At 46.1% G+C, this 17,958-nt stretch overlaps 1 protein-coding gene across 1 annotated transcript; it reads right to left on the bottom strand.

Moving 5' to 3' along the window:
• Window positions 1–3,392: 3,392 nt before the first annotated feature.
• On the bottom strand, window positions 3,393–11,613 carry RRAS (RAS related). The gene is made up of 6 exons (XM_033168881.1): window positions 11,172–11,613; window positions 9,107–9,194; window positions 7,467–7,569; window positions 6,543–6,651; window positions 5,311–5,429; window positions 3,393–4,121 (listed from the first exon to the last, which is right to left on the bottom strand). Exons 1-6 carry the CDS (start codon window positions 11,274–11,276, stop codon window positions 4,034–4,036), a joined length of 612 nt encoding a protein of 203 aa, XP_033024772.1. The 5' UTR covers window positions 11,277–11,613; the 3' UTR covers window positions 3,393–4,033.
• Window positions 11,614–17,958: the final 6,345 nt, after the last annotated feature.

The following is a 17,958-nucleotide window of genomic DNA, read 5'->3' as shown; positions in this document are numbered from 1 at the left end:
TCATTCCCACTGCCCGAGACTACTTCTTCCATCCTATATGCCCTCTGATTTCTCTTTACCAGCCCAGTCTCCCCATGGTTTAGTTTTTGTTTATCCTTTGCTTCTCTCTACAGTCAAAGGTTGCAGGTTTGATTCCCCATATGGGGCAGCTGCACATTCCAGCATTGCAGGGGATGCTGAAAGCACCCACCCACTGGTTTGATTTTTCTTTTTTATCATGGTTCCCACACGCTTCCCATGGAAGAAGTGCAGAAAGGTACTCTAGGGTGGAGGAGAAAACAGATCCCACCTCAGAAGAGGGGTTGGTCCCATTGCCCCAGCAGAGCTTCTTCAGTTGAGTTTCTGGACAGCACAGAAATGTGTTGGGGGCCCATCTGGCTGTGTTAGATCAGGGTCCCTTATATATACACAACTTTCCACATCCCCCTGGATCCTACCCTTTCCCCTTAATTATTTATTGTGGATGAGTAGAGGTTGGCAAGTGTGATTGTTGAGAGTGCATGGAGGGGGGTGGAACTTGGTGTACATGAGCCCCACTCAAAATGGAGTGTTTTTAAAGGGGGAAGAGGGTTGACTGGCTTCCTTTTGGATATTTTAAAAGCTTGCAATTTAGTTTTTAACAGCTTTTCCCCTTGCAAACCCGGTTTACTGATAGCTGTTGGGCCTTAGAGGCGAAGGACTGTAGCTTGAACCTGTGTGTGGAGGTGGGGTTAGTAAGTTGAACATGGGGTTTGGGAAATGAAGGGATGGGGACATAAACGTGGTTTGTTTTTCGAGGGACATTAAGAGCCTCGATACCTCCTGGAACGACAGACTTGCACCATCAATTTCATGCAAAATTTTGCTGAGGCGTTTGCCCCCTGGACGGAGGGGCCAAGCAGCCCAAACCCTGTGCACCAGAATTGGAAAGGCCCAGCTCAGAGTTGTTTAAGAATGTGTGTGTGCACACACACACAAACACACCCCACAGCTTCCTGTGACGAAAAGACTTCTCCTCCTCCTCCCCCACCCGCCCCAAATTTGGATCTTGGAAGGCCCCCTTTTTTACGATGTGTATTTCTGTGTATCTTGTTCGCGCCTCAAGGGTATTGTTCTGAGATAATGGGATTTGTGTTCTGTATTATTGGATGTTCCTATATATTTTTATTGTTTATTATTAGTGTCTGAGACGTTTTTTTCTCTCAATATGTAAAACTCACATTGTATACTGTGTACACAAACAAAATGACAAAAAACACTTTTCTTTGCAAAAATCAAATGCCTGCTGTACAGCTTTATTCCTTGCTTTTGGGGTGGCAGGGGAGAGTAAATCTGTTCAAGCTGGTTCATTTGCAGTGAGCAGTTTGGACAATGAGAGACACCCAGGAGACCCGGCTTCTTAATTCTAGAGCAGGGGGGCAGGACCTTTGGCAATCCAGATGTTGCTGAACTACAACTCCTTGGGGCAGCTGAGTTGTAGTTCAGCAACATCTGGAGGGCCAAAAAATTTCCCATGTCCTAAAGGTTTGTCCCCCACCAAGGTCCCCCATTTTGGTTCGGTGTCTGCCTAACGAACGCACAACCTCTGGCTTAAAAATAAAGCACTCTAAGTCCGTTTAGACTAGTGTTTCCCAAACTTGGGTCTCCAGGACTACAACTCGCATCATCCCAAGCTAGCAGGACCAGTGGTCAGGGATGATGGGAACTGTAGTCCAGAAACAGTTGGAGACCCAAGTTTGGGGAACTGGTTTAGACTTTGGAAACCCCATTCCTTGCTCCAGATAGGTTTTTCCACCCCAAATCTCCAAAAGTCTAGTAATTGTGTCCCTGCTTTAACCCAGTATTCAGTTTGCTTAACTTCTGAAAGGAGGATCGCATCAAAGGACAGCCTCACCAGTACCTGCCCCGAGTTTGATTTTATTTGCAGTACAAATACATTTCTTTTCTTCAGGAACTAGAATACAGAAGTTGACACTCAAAACACTGTTGCCTGAGGATATGGGTCAGTCTTTCCATTAAGTTTTAAGTTACAGGTGTTTTAGGGCCCACCCATGAATTTGTCCAATCCTCTCTTAAAGCCACCCAAATGCCATAGTTCAGTGATGTTCCCTGTGAAGGACTTCCTTTTGTCTATCCTCCATCCCTCAGGTGTAGGTTGATCATGGATAGATCACCTTGAGCACCTATGCTGGTCACTAAAGTCCCGTTGACCAGAGTGCCCATCGCACCTCACCGTTAGCCGTTTTTGCCACAGTTGGTGTGAGCTGGATCCCACATGTTTGGGGATTCCCCATTCTTGCTCCACGAGCTACATCCTGAGACTCCTGAAGCAGCCTGCTCACCCTTTAAATGTGGATGGACCATATCCAAGGGGCCACACTGAATGCAGTCCCATGAATGTCCACTCGGAAGAAAGTTCCACTGAGTTGAAGAACTTGTTTCTCAGGTAAGTGTGTATTGGATTATAGCCTGAATGTCTCCACAGCCTACTCAGTGCTGCCTGCTTCCTGACCCGCCCAATTTTGTGCCGCCACCACAAACAGCAACAGACACTGATTTGGGAATAACTCCCTTTTATTCAAAACCATTTCTGGGTATGTGAGAATTTCACAGCTTCCTACCCTAACATTTCATGGCCCTTCGGCCTCACTGTTTGGGGGAAAGAAAGAAAAAACCTCTGTACCGTGTGTGTGTGTGATTACATATAATTGCCAACAGAGGAGAAGACTTCCTACAGCTGACAATGCGGACTCTATTCCAGGATGGCTTATGCCACAATAAATCTGTTCAAATTTAAAGTGCCACAAGATGATTGTGCTTGAATAGGTGGTAACTCTTTGGTGTTTAACAAGCTGGAATGATCTGCAGCAGGATGGCAGGGGGGTGGGCAGAAGTGACCTTCACACGCATCCCTTAATTGCTTGCGGGGGGGGGGGGGAGAGATGCCTTGCATTTAGGCAGGATTTAATTTAATTATGACCATTTGCTCTTTAGGTGGCAGGTAGAGAATCTAAAATGGGTAGATAGCCCATGGGGTTCATTCAACCCCGTCCTATACGGTTTTTTGTGGGGGGGGGGGGCAGCCTCCCCACAAAACTTTTTCTTTTTTTAAAAAGATTGCTTCTTTGGGTCCCCTGTTTTGTTCTGGACTACAACTCCCATCAGCCCCTGCTATCATGTGTTCTGGCTGGGGCTCATGGGAGTTGCAGTCCAAAGCAGCTGGAAGATAGCAAAAAATAATAATCCTTGTTAAAAAAAATTATTCATTGACTGCTCCTATTAATCGTGCTGTGCATAATGATGGCTGTTATTTTTTAAAAAAAACAACAACACAGACACCCCTTTAAATGCATTTGTACAATACGGCTTTGAACATGTACATAAAAGTGTGTATGTGCAAAAAGCTTGCTGGCTCTGGCTGCATTGAAGAGTCTGAGCCCCTCATTTTCCTGCCCACTCTCTCACCCATCCTAAAACCAGACTATCCTATTCTTTCCGGATTTAAACCCATGAACGCACCTCTCTCATATTGCTTTGCCTTCTACCACAGGCAGATTTAGAGAAGTGTGACCGGTTCACCTGCACTGGGATTTGGGGGCAGGGGGCACGACACCAAATTTTGGCATCTCTGAAAGCCCCAAGTCCGCCTCTGCTCCTACCCCCGGTGTAGGAGATTCCCCTTCTTGCCAGTTTTCTCTGAAGACTTAACAGAGAAAGGTGGCGGAACAGGATAGGAAGGTACTGCACATGCCTCTCGCACCCTGTCCCAGTCATCATGTATATAAACCTATTTCCTGCCTATTAGGTGGGTACATGATTTATCTGCTTCCTGACTTATTCCAGTTTGCAGGAACTCTCTGCGCTAGACATATTGTAGTATTTGGACACAACTGCAGAATACACATTGCCAGCCCTTGTTGCATAGGTGAGGGGAGGTGAGAGGAGTGGGGACGTGGAGATAAGGGAGAAATCCTGCCACTTCCACTCCTTAGGAGGGAACCTGATCAGCTGTTTTTCCCTTTCCGGGCTTCGTAGCTTGGTGTGGGAAGGCAGTTTACAGCAGGGAACAAGGACAGCCTTTGCTTTCTTTCTTCTTAGGGCTGACAGCAGGGGCAGGGGGGGATTCCAGCTCATGAAACCTCCTGCAAATCGAAAGAGGGAAGAGGTGAAAATTTGGACAGGGAGCGGAGAGAGAATACAGCAAACAAACAAAAAGAGAGCCAGCATAGCTCTTACCACTTCAGATTTTCAGGAAAACTTAAGTTTTTCTCATAAGTTCTGAGTTTGCGGGGGGGGGTGGATGACCCCCAGATACCCTTCCAATTCTACAATTCTATGATTTTATTCTATGACTAGGTCACAGGCAGCCCTCCAGTTGTTGTTGGACTACAATTCCCATCAGCCCTAGCCACCATGGCCTTTGGCCAAGGTTGACGAGAGTTAAGAGTCCGATAACATCCACAATAACACCATATTGGGTACCCCTGAGCTTGGAGGCCAAATATAGCAAGGCTCTAATTGGTGGATCTTGAGGATCTAGTAAAAGTAGATACCACAAGCCTCAAAACTGTTTACCCCTAGGCCAAGGACATAGGGTTTTTAAAAAAATTAACTTTCACCAAGCTGTGTTGGCTGGGGCTGATGGAAGCTGTAGACTAAATTATTATTATTATTGTTATTATTATCATCATCAGCAGCAGTAGTAGTATTTCATTTATTTATTGAATTTGTATACAGCCCTATATTAATAGATCTCAGGACTGTTCACAACATAAATTACAAAATAAAAATACAGGATACAAAATAAAAACAAAAACTAACAACCCAATAATATGAAACATCTGGAGGGTACCAGGTTGAAGTAAATGATGAAATACAGTACAAACAGTCACAAACTGCATCCATACTGAAGTTATTATCAAAGGAAACTGCTTTTCCCCCTCCCCCAGGCTTTGGGGAGCCAATTTTATTATTTACTTATTCATTATACAGTCGTACCTTGGATCCCAAACGGCTTGCAAGTCAAACATTTCGGCTCCCAAATGCCACAAACCTGGAAGTGGGTGTTCCGGTTTGCAAACGTTTGGAACCCAAATGTCTAACGGGGCTTCCACAGCTTCTGATTGGCTGCAGGCGCTTCCTGCAGCCAATCGGAAGCCGCGCCTTGGCTTCCGAACGTTTTGGAAGTCGAACGGACTTCTGGAATGGATTACATTCGACATCCGAGGTACCACTGTATTTTGACACCCCTGCAAAAAAAAGATTGCCTCAAAGCAACCGACTTAGTCGTGTTAAGACACAGCACGTCCAACAAGTCACCTGTCCTCTTACCTGATGGCCCTGACCAGCTCATAGAAAGATTCATCCACATTGAGGCGGATTTTGGCAGAGGCTTCCATGTACGGGATCCGATTCTCCCGGGCAAAGCTGAGGGCCTCCTCCTTGGGTACCTGGACAGGAAAAGCAGCAATGAGAAATAGCAACAGATACTGTTACACGACAGAAGAGTGTAGCTGTGGTGGTGGGAGGGAGGGAACAAGAGGAGAAAAACAAAATGGCGGCTGGCATTGGGGAGTTTGAATGTTTGGTTGCACAGCATCCCACATCCAGCTAATTTGTGACCCCTGCCCCACGTTTTTTTAGGGAGCAGGAAATGTGGAGACAGTGAAGGGGCATGTAAGAAGGCATGGGTGCCTCGTGTCAGCCAAATCTTCCCCACTCATGGCTGCTCACAAAGGTACCGGTAAATTTTCTCTCAGCCAAGCTGTCTTCTACTGTAAATACAACACTGCTGTCTGCACACGATATAAAACGGCCAGGGAACGGCAATTATTCAATTTTATTTATTATACTTATTAGTTGCCCAGATTTGGTGACCTGCTAAGGCAAATCACGGCTCAGCTCAGGGCAGCAGCAGAATGAGTGCCTGAGGAACAAAGTGGTCATCATTTCCCTGTAGAAATCCACCCACCTGCACGTTCATCCTAAGCCACGGTTTGGCTTAGCACCATGTAGTCAGAACTTGCAGCAGAGCAAAACAAATGTAGCAGCAGCCAAAGTAAAAGATGTTAAATCAGAGATGGCTTAACCTGTGGCCTTCCACATGCTATTGGATTCCAGTTCCCATCAGCCCCTGCCAGCATGGCCAATGGCTAGGGATGAAGGGAGTTATAGTCCACAACATATGGAGGGCTGACGGTTCGCTCCCTATTATCCATTACAGCCAGCAATGATAAAACACACACACAAAAATCCCCCATCAAAATAAAAGTGCATCCCATCTCTGACAAAACACAAAGAGGGAGCCTGATGAAGTAAAACTGGGAAAGCATTCAGGAGTTGTGGCGCCACCACAAAGAAGGCCTTGTCTCTCAAGCTCATGCCTTGCCCAATCTCCCTAGAGCAAGGCCTTACATACACATTTATCTTAATTCTCACGCAGGCCTACATGGGTTTCCCAAATTGAGACTGCAGAGAGAGGATTCAAAACATTATTGACTCAGAGTCCCACCAATGCAGACACTGGTATCACGATAAGCGATTGAATGCTACAGTAGGCTCACCTGCCGATAAATGTCAAGGTCAGCCTTATTTCCCACAAGGATCATGGGAAAGTCATCACGGTCTTTCACTCGAAGTATCTGAGTGTGAAACTTGTGGATCTCATTGAAACTGTGGCAGAGAGGCAAAGAAGACAGGTGAGACCTTTCAATAAGATGCTCCCTAAAAAGGACACTGTTCAAAATTTGGTTAAAAACTACTAAGGTTAAAGGAACTGGAAACATCGGGTGTGGCTAACCCAGGGTCAAATCCTTTCTTAACTGTAAGCTTACTGGACAGACTAGAATAGGTTACTCTCAATCTCCGATTTCCCAGCTGCAAAGTGGAAATTTGAACAGTCTACTTTGATGTTGTGAGGATAAACAATATAGAATATTCTGCAGAGTACGTGTGCAACGTAAGCTATTAACTGGCAAAACCTGTTTTATTTCAAAACTAGATCTTTGCATCTTTTAAAAATGATTAAATGTACATGTTATAACCTCATAATTAATTGAGGTTTTATTAGTGTTTTAAATTTCATACATTGTGTATTTTATTGCTGTAAGCAGCTTTTGAGATCTACGAGGTGAAATGCAGGATATCCTGTTTTAAATATACAAATAAGAGTCCCGTTGAGCATTCTGGCAACAGTTCTTTCATTCAAGTAAATGTAGATGTTTAATTAGGCACAGCGAGGTGTTTTGTTGTACCTGGCATTATCAAAACTTGCTGCCCTAGCGAAGCGCCAACCATTCTAAATCAACTGCAAATTAAACACCCGCTCAGAAAAGTTCTTTCCAGCTCATCCAGCATTTCTGAGCACCAGAAAAAAACACACCAACCTAACTCAGAACCCACAGAAAGCTCTCCCCCCCCCCCCGCATCCTTTGACCATTGGACTGAGAGGACAGGACCTTCTAATGTAACCATGGCTTGGGTCTTACCTGCCACGATCATTGATGGCATAGACAAGGAGGAAACCTTCCCCAGTACGCATATACTGCTCTCGCATGGCCCCAAACTCCTCCTGGCCAGCTGTGTCCAGAACTGAAATCATAAGGGAAGCAGTTTAGGTCTGAATCATTCCAAATGTGGTGGGTGGGAAACAAGAGACGGCCCTCTGGGACTAATTGGGTCCACCAAGCCTCCCCATTTGGTCTGTGATGATGCCTTGGCCTAGTCGTGCTCACCTGCCCTACACCCAACGTCATAGATGACGCCGGGTGTGGGGCAGGTAAATAGGACAGACTCCAATTCCCATCAGCCCCAGCCAGGAGGGCCAATGGCCAGAGGTGGTGGGATCTGTTGTCCAACAAACGTTTGGAAGGCACAATGTTGGCTATCCCTGCCCTACATTCATGTGCTCTCCCACATTAAAACAGACAAACAAAATATTCCCTGCAAGTAAGAAGCAACCAGCACCACCCCTTCCAACAGCTGAGGGAGAAACCACTAGTTTGTGGGGCTATTTACAGAGTTTAGGGCACGGGTAGGCAAAGTAAGGCCCGGGGGCCAGATTCAGCCCAATCGCCTTCTAAATCCGGCCTGCAGACAGTCCGGGAATCAGTGTGTTTTTACATGAGTAGAATGTGTGCTTTTATTTAAAATGCATCTCTGGGTTATTTGTGGGGCATAGGAATTCGTTCATTATTTTTTTTCAAAATATAGTCTGGCCCCCCACAAGGTCTGAGGGACAGTGGACCGGCTCCCTGTTCAAAAAGTTTGCTGACCCCTGGTTTAGGGTCATTGTCAGTGTGGTTTTAAGTGCAGAACTGGTACATTCACCTGGAGTTCAAAGTGGTACGCTCCACTCTTATCACCTCATTACACTACATTTGCAGACCAGGCCATAACCATTATGACTTCTTTATCTTTATTCTTTGTATATCGTATATTCCATTGGCCGGTGGCTGACGCAAATGAAGATTCATTCATTCATTCCTATGTCCTTCTGATATTGACATGCACCCCTACTAAACATATACTTCCCATTCACCTTTGAGAAAAAACATTGGTTCCAAATTCCTTGATGGTTCCCCCACACCCAATAAGTGCTTCCAGATCTTTAACCCTCCATCTAATAGCATGGGCTACCCTTCTGTCCAATCAGATGATGCCATCAGGGGCAGCTTTCTTGCGAGTTTGTTGCAATAAAGCACTTGGGACATTATACGGTACCTGTCTGAGCTCTCTCAATATGGCACTTCACATCATATTGTTCCTGATCATCCCTTTGTCGTTGGATGATTCTCCTCTCCCAATGCATTCTGTCTAATTTCCCTTCCTCAATTTGCTTTTCATGGAGCTGTTTGTCACACAAACTGAATGTCGTCGCCCCCCCCCCACTCATTTGACCACTGATGGAGGACACTGGAGATGGGGAAAGCATACTAAAAACCCCTCCTACAAAGCTGTGCTCATGATACACTTGACGTTCCTCCATCCCTTTATAAGCAATGCCAAGGAAGGATGCTGCCCATTGCAGAATGCTAGGATCACTTTCTCCCAAGCTTCTGTCTCCCTCAAAACATTTGCATGCAGCCTCCACATCACCTGAATAGGACGCCAGCCCAGTAATACTCACTATCCAGCCGTGTGGAGGTGCCATCGATGTTGCAGATTTTTGTGTACGAGTCCTCAATTGTGGGGTCGTAGTCCGAGACAAAATATGACTTGGGGGGGGGGAATAATGGGCAAGGAAGAAAGGAAGGATGTTAAGGATGACAGAGCTGAACTTGAAGACCCTTGCTACTCCATAAGAGCAAAAAAGGGAAACCCTACAGTATTGATCCTGTGTTCCCCATGAGAACCATGGTTTTCCAGCTCAAGAGTTCCTTCAGGTCTCTTTGACATCAGATCAGTAATTTGGTCACCAGAGGCGACTAGGAATTCCATGCAGGCGAGTGAATGGGCTGGCAGAGGAGAATGAGATTGCTTTCTGTTACTCCCTGGCCAGCAAGGAGATAAAGCAGGCTGCTGGAGGGACTAGGAAGTTAGTAGCCTGGTTTTCTTCCCCATGTTGGCTGCAGAGGATAACTCCTCCATGGTCGTCATGGGATAGCTCAGCTGATAGAGAACGAGACTCTTAAACTCAGGGTTGTGGTTTCGAGCCCCACGTTGGGTGAAAGATTCCTGCATTGGAGCGGGTTTGACTAGATGACTCTTGTGATCCCTTCCAACTTTATGATTCTATACTCTCTTAGCAGACCACTAAAACGAAACAAAAGCATGCTAATAGCGTCTGTGGGTTTATTTGCAAGGATCTCTGCAGTCTGCTACACAAACCTTGGGATTCTGGTCCTCCCTTCCCTTAAGAATATATCATTGCATTCTTAAAAATTTATTAAAAGGTTTGCCTTCCTGGACCAGATCCAAATTTATAAAATAATGCAAGCTTTGCTTTGCTGCATCAGAGCCAAAGGTCAATCTGATCATTTGAAACTGCCTGGTCCACCTAGCCTGGGCACATCAGCTTGAACAGTGACTCTCCAGGGTGTGAGCAGAGATCCCTTTCCAGCCCTCACATGCAAGATCCTTTAGCTGGAAATGCCATCCAGCCCAGCCCTTGTTTACGACAGGGGCCAGCTGCCTCTAGAAAGCTCACAAGCAATGTGATGCTGATGGTCCCAATCCCTGGTACCTCCCTTTTTTCTCCACTTGACTTAGACCTTTCCACTGCATGCCAAAGATAACTCCCCTTCGCCAACCTCCTAGGGGCCAACTCCTGGGGGCCAAGGTCCCTTCACCTCCCAATAAAATATTTGAGGGCCCCCCCAAAGTTGATCGGCATTGCCATTCAAACAGTGTGTGTGTGTGCCGTGACTTGTGATCGATTAAGCGGGGTGGGGCTTACCTAACCCCCCCTCCCCAATATTTTATTCAAGCTGGCACCCTTGCCCACCCTCATCACCTGGTTCCCAATAGGGGAGGTTCAGGAGGACCGCAATCTCAGCGTCTCCAGAGGAAGAATTTGGGGATGCTCAGGATTGAGCAGCAAACCCCAATCGCCCTTCCCCGTTCACCGGGAAACATCAACGCCCTTCTCTCTCACACCGTGGGTCTTGGTTATTGTTTTTTTTGGGGGGGGGGCAGCGACGGGATCGGCTTAGAACAGGATTGAGAAACTTGTAGGACTACAACTCCCATCAGCCCCAACCAGCGTGGCCAACGGTCAGGGATGATGGGAGCTGGAGTCTATCAACATCTAGAGGTCCACAGGGTTTCCTTACGAGAAATCCCTGCGTTCGCCGCTAGGGGGAAGCAGGCGACGGGAGTCCTGCGCACGTTTAATCCGAGCCCCACCGAACTTCCAGGGGGATTACTCCCGAGTAAACGTGCACACAGCGTCGGCAGCCTGGACTTGCTCAAGCCAGGCGGCTACGCTCTTAACGCTTCTCTTGGGGAGGGAAAACGACCCGGCAAAGGCGGCAAAACTTCCTCCCAGTTTTAAAAAAGCTCATCATCATCATCATCAACACAGGATCTTGGCTCAGGTTTCGCTTTCACCACCGCCCTATGTCACCTGAAAGCGAACTTCTGCGCGGAAACATATGGTAAAGTTTGGGGAGGTTTTTAATATATATATTTTTTGTCGCCATCTGCCCACCCGGACCCGCTCTCCCGCCCTCGCCGCCTTGGGCTCTCCATACCTGGATGAATTGGATGGTGAGGGCGCTCTTGCCCACGCCGCCTCCGCCGACCACCACCAGCTTGTATTTCTCCAGCGGCGCCGCGCCTTCCTTGGGATTCATCATGGTCGGGAGCGGGACCGGCGGGGAGGAATCGGTTCGGTGAACTCAGAAGCCCCCCAGCCCTTCCTCTGCCATCGCCGGCTACCGTCCCTGCCGCCCCTCGAAAGATGGCTGAGATCCGGGGTGGGCCCTCCTCCCTGCACGATACGAATCGGCGCTCCGAGAAGCGAAGCGCGGCGATTCCCGGCCGCTCCGCTTCCCTATTTGGCCAACGGGAGCCGCTGCGGGGCGGGTCCCACGTCCGGAACAAACTCCGCCGGCCCCCACACTCCGCCCCCGCCCCGGGGTGGTGGGCCCCGTCGCTAGTGGCGGAGGGAGGCGCTCGGCGGGCGAGGAGGAGGAGGAGGAGGAGGGCTGCTTCTCTCCGGTCGTGCGCTTTTCTCCCTAGGACGCGAGGCGCGCCTTCGGAAGCGCTACTCCCTTTCCGCAAAAGCGCAAAGCAAAAGCAAGGTCGGGTAAAAACAACAACAGCAACAACACGGTTACAACCCTGCGATTAAAAAAAAAATCACACTGGACCTGGAGTGACGGGACTCCTGGGAAAAAGCAGGGACTGTGCGCAACAGGAACTAGTAACTTGCTAAGTGCTTTGCCACTCAGAAGAGCCACTGCAGCTTCCCACGTGGCGACCTCTCGCTGACTTTCTAGGCGCGCCCTTCGCGTCGCCTGCGGCTCGGGATAATGCTTTGAGGGGTGGCGGAGAGGTTCGGCGTTGGAAGCGCGTGGCCGGACTCCTGGGTCTTTTTTGGCGCTCCGGCGGTGGGAGGCGGCAAGTGGACGCTGATCCTTTGGGTGTTGGTGATGATGATTCGAGGTGCATCACGACATCGGAGATTAGTCCATGAGACTTTATTCCCAATGTGGCGCACATAGGATCGGTTGCAGCCATAGCTGCTTAGAATAGTTTGGGGGGGGGTGGGCTTAGGGGTGCCCCAAACCGTATAACACGCAGCGCGCATACACACCATTTGAATGAAAATGCCCAGTGCTTTTTTTTTTCCTTAAAAAAAAATGTTTGGCGGTACTCTCATTTTGACTCAAGAAAATCACCATTTTATAGTTATAATCAGGGAAAATAAATACAGTAAATGGACAAAAGTACAAAGATACACAAAATGTTTCGGGTATGCGTACCCCCAGAAAAAAGCACTGGCAATGCCTATCAACTGGGGGGGGGGGCTTAAATAATTTATGGGGCGGGGTGGCGAATGGACCTCGGCTCCTATGACTCGGAGTCAGGATTTCTGGGTCCTTTGGAAGTGCAGGGATTTGGCCAGCTTCAAGGCTGTGTCCCAACCGCTCTTCTCTTCTCGTTGGACTGAGAGCAGGGCGCTAGGACCCAGCGCGGGGTGTGGCACGCGGGGCTAGGAGCCATGAGCTCACCACCACATTCCTTTCATGTGTTGTGCGAAGGAAGTCGAGGCACCACCCGCTGCTTGTTGCCTCCCTCCCTCCCTGCCTCCCTCCCGCCAGCTGCCTGCACTGGACCCTCCTTGCCATGCACCGAAGAGGAGAGCTCGGGGATCGGCGGAATGCGCTGGCTTTTCAACTTGGCACCTTGTTCTAGCGCACAGGCCGGGCTCGGATTCTGCAGATGTGGAAACAGCTGCGTTCATGTGGGAAACAACAGCAAGAGTTCCACTGAGCCTGGGCTGGTACCCAGGGAAGCACAGATCTCTTTTAGAAATGTTTGTGCAAAACAAAGGGCCACTTTTCTGAGGCCCAGAATAAGTTTTTTTCATACTGTACTGCTTAGTGTTTGTCTATTATTAAAGAGGGGCGGGAAATCAGACAGTCCCAAGGTATAATTGCAGTGCACATGGTTTGCACCATCCTTGGACAACCACATCAAAGCGGTTATCTTTCGTTATCTTTTGTGATTTAGAAATACTTCTACAGATATATAATAAACCTGGCTCCCTGCAGGTGTTTTGTACTACAACTCCCATCAACCCAGCCAGCTCATGTCCAAAGTACCTGGAGGGCACCAGGTTGGTGAATTACGGTTTACAGAGCCAAAGATCAAGCGTGCAGGACATTGTAGAAAAACTCTGCACTCTCACCATGTGCTACAGCAGGAGCAAAACAAGGCTTTATTTCACCCTGGTCAAAGACCGAGTTTGACACACACCCTATGCACATTTGTGTACACACACACGCACACAGGCTGGGAGTCTCAATGGCGCCCCTCGGGAGGCTTCATTTGGGGCAAAAAGCCTGGTCAGCCCTTGCCCCATAGCTGTGGCTACAAACAAGTGGTCAACTCCTCCGGATCAGCACTACCAAAAACTTAAGCAGGATCTAAGAGGCTTGATAGGCTACAAGAGCTCTTGGTAATCTTCAGGTCAGGAGTGTGTTATCCATAGCCAGTATGTAGCCCTCGAGTTAATTTCATATGGCCCTCACCAAGCTGTTGGCTCAGACCTCTAAGAAGAGACATCTGTGCCTCTTCCTACATCCCACTGGATAAAAAGAGAGAGAGAGAGAGCAAAAGGGAGTAGAAGACTGAAAAGAGGGCACTGTTTAGCACTCTGCCCCCCCCCCCTCCAGCAGGCCCCACACACATCTCATATTAACAGGCAAAAGGTTGCTTGCCCATGCTTTTGATGGAGATGATCAACCAAGGACCATTGTGCAGAATGAAAGCAGAAACGTGATGGTACTTAGGGACGTCTGAGACTGGGAGGAGTTGACATTGTAACACATTAATTCACTTTGACCAAAATGAGATGAATTAAACTCTGGAAGTTGGGTAGGGAAATCTGCACTCAGGTTACATTTTGGTAAGACCAGGGCCAAAAGGTCTATTTATTTATCTTATTATACCGCTTCATAGTGGATAATACAGTGTTTTTCAACCTTTTTTGGGCAAAGGCACACTTTTTCATGAAAAAAATCACGAGGCACACCACCATTAGAAAATGTTAAAAAATTTAACTCTGTGCCTATATTGACTATATATAAAGTAATTCTCTTGAATTTTTCAATTTTTCCCACGGCACACCAGGCAACATCTCGCGGCAGACTAGTGTGCCGCGGAACAGTGGTTGAAAAACACTGGGATAATATATCACAGCAAAACTTAAGACACGTGCCTAGCATCGTGAAGTTTAGGCACTGATGTGTAAGCACTACTGAAGATAATTTGGTTTGAGAGTGTGACCCAGTCTTTCATAGGATATTACTTGCTCATTTGGGTTTATTATTTTTATAACAAGTTTTATTGATTTTCAGCATATAACACATAAAAAAGAAAATTCTATAGATATGCTGAATTCCTCCTTTTCCCAATCATCCCCCTTAAAAAGGTAAAGGTACCCCTGACCATAAGGTCCAGTTGCGGACGACTCTGGGGTTGCGGCGCTCATTTCGCTCTATAGGTCAAGGGGAGCCGGCATTTGTCTGCAGACAGCTTCCAGGTCATGTGGCCAGCATGACTAAGCCACTTCTGGCGAACCAGAGCAGCGCACGGAAACACTGTTTACCTTCCCCCTTAGTTCTGGCTTTATTGATTTCTTTTAGAGATTGTAGAAAAAGGTTTTATTGGTTTTAGAGTTTCTATAAATAGTTTAATTGTTTTTTATATATTTTTGTATTTTATCTCATTTTTATCTTAGAAGAAAAGGAACCCAGTACTTATTATTTTATTTTAAAAAGTACCATATTATAGGCTGCATTACCAGATTGCTTTAGGGCTACAGTTTATCTCACAGCCCATACACATTCTGTTTACAATATTTCCTGCTTGATGTAACAGCCATAGTAACACATCTGCTTTATTTATTGTACCTGTATACTGCTTCAGCGCTCATGCTACAAAGTGGTTTATCTTTTAAAAAAAATAAACGAATGATATGAAAAATACAATACAAATCCCACATTCAAAATGAAACAATTGTGATAATTGTTAACGATATTATTAATAATAATTTCACATGTCAAGTTACATAATTAGGCAGCAGTAAATATCTCAAAAACTGCACATAAGTAAAATAAATTAGAACCGCAACAGCACATCATATACAGAACTTCAGCATATATGAAGGTACAATATCAAAATGCAACATAATTACAGTGTATGTCATCCTGACCTCATCAACATAGCAAAAGCTACATATAATGGTACAATCACCAAGATAATTCACTTACACGTTCACATGGCACAAAATGAATCGAAATGCACAAATTCACTCAACAATCACACTTTCCTTACACCCACCACCGCAGTATAGTCACTCAAGTTCTCACTTCAGTATAGCTCTCCTTCAGCTAACCACTAATCCTGCACAGAAAAATATTTCTTCTGCTCAATAAGTGCAATCCAATAACAGCAGCAAAAAAAATGAAATTCATTATGTATGATTGTGTGGCGTCCGACTCGTTATATGTTCTGTACTCTAGGTTGTTGGTTGTAATTCTTATAACTCAAAAATGTATAAAAACATTTTGTTTAAAAAGGCTCCTCTGTTGCAATCTGTTGTACTTAAGCTACTGTATATATCGTCTCAGATTCTTGTAAACTGCTTTGAAAGGCTGTATACTTGAAATGAAGCATACAAATAAACAATATTTAAAAAAGCAAACCCCAACCTTGGTTTGATTAAAAAGGCACCAAAAACCAGGCAGATTTTTTTTTAAAAAAAGTTGCCTTAAGGAGGTAGAAGTAATTAAAAACTGTCAGTCTTTACCATACAGAAACAAAAGCCATCGCAGTGGGCAGGATGTGTCTCAGTGTGGCTGTGAGCTGACTATGACTCTGTGGTCAGCAACTATATAGTTCTATGAGTGGACTTCATTGAAGTGCAGGAAGGAGCTGGATGACTATAGGCCCAGACTTGACTTAGTTTCCCCAGACAGACTCCCAGCAAGTTCTGTTGCTACTGCTGTTGCACTTTGCACAAACACAGAAAACCCTCTTGCTTTAAGTCTAGCGCCGAAGGCTTGCTGTTCATTTATCTTGCCATAGCCTTCCTGCAGTAGCTTTCAAGGCAGGGCAACTAATTCAGATAGGCCAGTGGTTATGGGAGGAAGCTGTGCACACACTGAAAATCCATGTGGATGCGTCCATCTGCACATGTGCTGGAATCCAAGTGCAGCTCTTACAGACTTCGGTAGGAAGGGGTGCTGAAATGGGAAGAAATCTAGTTCATTTGCACACGGGGCAACACCTTTTTAAAAGGACATTCCCTTCACCACCACCAAAGGCAGAAGAATGTGGTGCAATGTTTTATCAATGATAACAATAAAACAGGGACTGTTGTTGATGTATAGGGGCAGCTGGAAAGTATGCATCTGTTGTGTCTATAAAGCAGCTAGCTACGAACCTCAGCTCAGTAGCTGCAGCAGCCAGAAACAGAAGACATGTTTAATTCTAGAAAAGCCAAGAATTGCCAACGTCTGAAGCTAAGGACTTTCTCAGTTGTGGCGTCTTGGCAGTGAAATAAACCTTTCTACAGTGGCTTGCCTCATGACTCCTCCATGGACTTTTTTGCTGCCAGCTTTACCATTTTATTCACCCAGGCCTTTCAACATCTTGCATTATTTAAAGAAAGCTTTCAAGATCTGAAATTTTTGCTGTGAGAAATGAAAGAGTGTTTTTTTAAGCTGCATTTTAATTTTTGTATTGTATTTTTATTCTTTGTCCTCTGAATCTCCCTGAGAACTTGTGTTGATAGGAGGACATACAAATGTGGTTGGTAAATTAAACAACCGGCAGCACCATGTCAAGCATTGCATAATCTAGAGAAGACTACACTCGACAGGACCACTTCTACCATAATTTAAGAAGGATATTGACAAGCTGGAACGTGTGCAGATGAGGGCGACTAAGATGACTAAGGGTCAGGAAATCAGGTTTCTACAATATGCAATGAGGATTCGTCATATTAACAATAACTTTAGTGTTATTTGCAGGTTTTGATGAGTGATTTTATTGTACTGAACCCAACGGAATCTTGCATATATGCCAATCAAGGTTTGAGAATTTGAATTTGGGTCTGGAAACCAAGCCTTATGAGGAGCAGTTGAGGGAGAGTGGTTGAGGGATGTTTAGCCTGAAAAAGAGGAGGCTGAGAGGAGATACGATAGCCATCTTCAAATACCTTAAAAGGGCTGTCACATGAAAGATGGAGCAAGCTTGTTTTCTGCTGCTCTGGAGGGTATCTTCAAGTTACAAGAAAGGAGATTCCCTGAAGGCAAATAGCTGTTCAAGTGTAGAATGGATTCGCTGGGAGGTGCTGGACTTCCGTTCCTTGGAACATTTTAAGCAGAGGTTGGAGGGCCACCTGTCTTGGCTGCTTTAGCATCCATGCACTGCAGGTGGTTGGACTAGATAACCCTTGGGAATCCCTTCCAATTCTGATTCTATGTTGCTTTCAAGATCTGCCTGCATGTGATTATTTTGCATGTGAGTTTTGATTATTATTATTTTTTATTGTTATATTTCAACAAGATCCCACCGATTTCTGCGTGTGCATGTGTGTTTAATTACATATAAACACATCTCTAGTGATACGCCCACAGCACTCAGTGAATCGCGGGTCAAACCCGATCTCTCAGCGCGCCCGTGATGTCATCAAGGAGTGGCCTTTCCCTCCTATGACGACATGCCCTTATCTCTATGGATACGACATTGCCGCTGCGAATGGGCCTTGTCCAACCCAGAAAGATTCCATGTCCCACAACT

This window comes from Lacerta agilis, chromosome 14 (genome assembly GCF_009819535.1).
Source record: "Lacerta agilis isolate rLacAgi1 chromosome 14, rLacAgi1.pri, whole genome shotgun sequence".
Classification (NCBI taxonomy): Eukaryota; Metazoa; Chordata; class Lepidosauria; order Squamata; family Lacertidae; genus Lacerta; species Lacerta agilis.
This window is presented reverse-complemented; position numbering and strand designations above follow the sequence as displayed.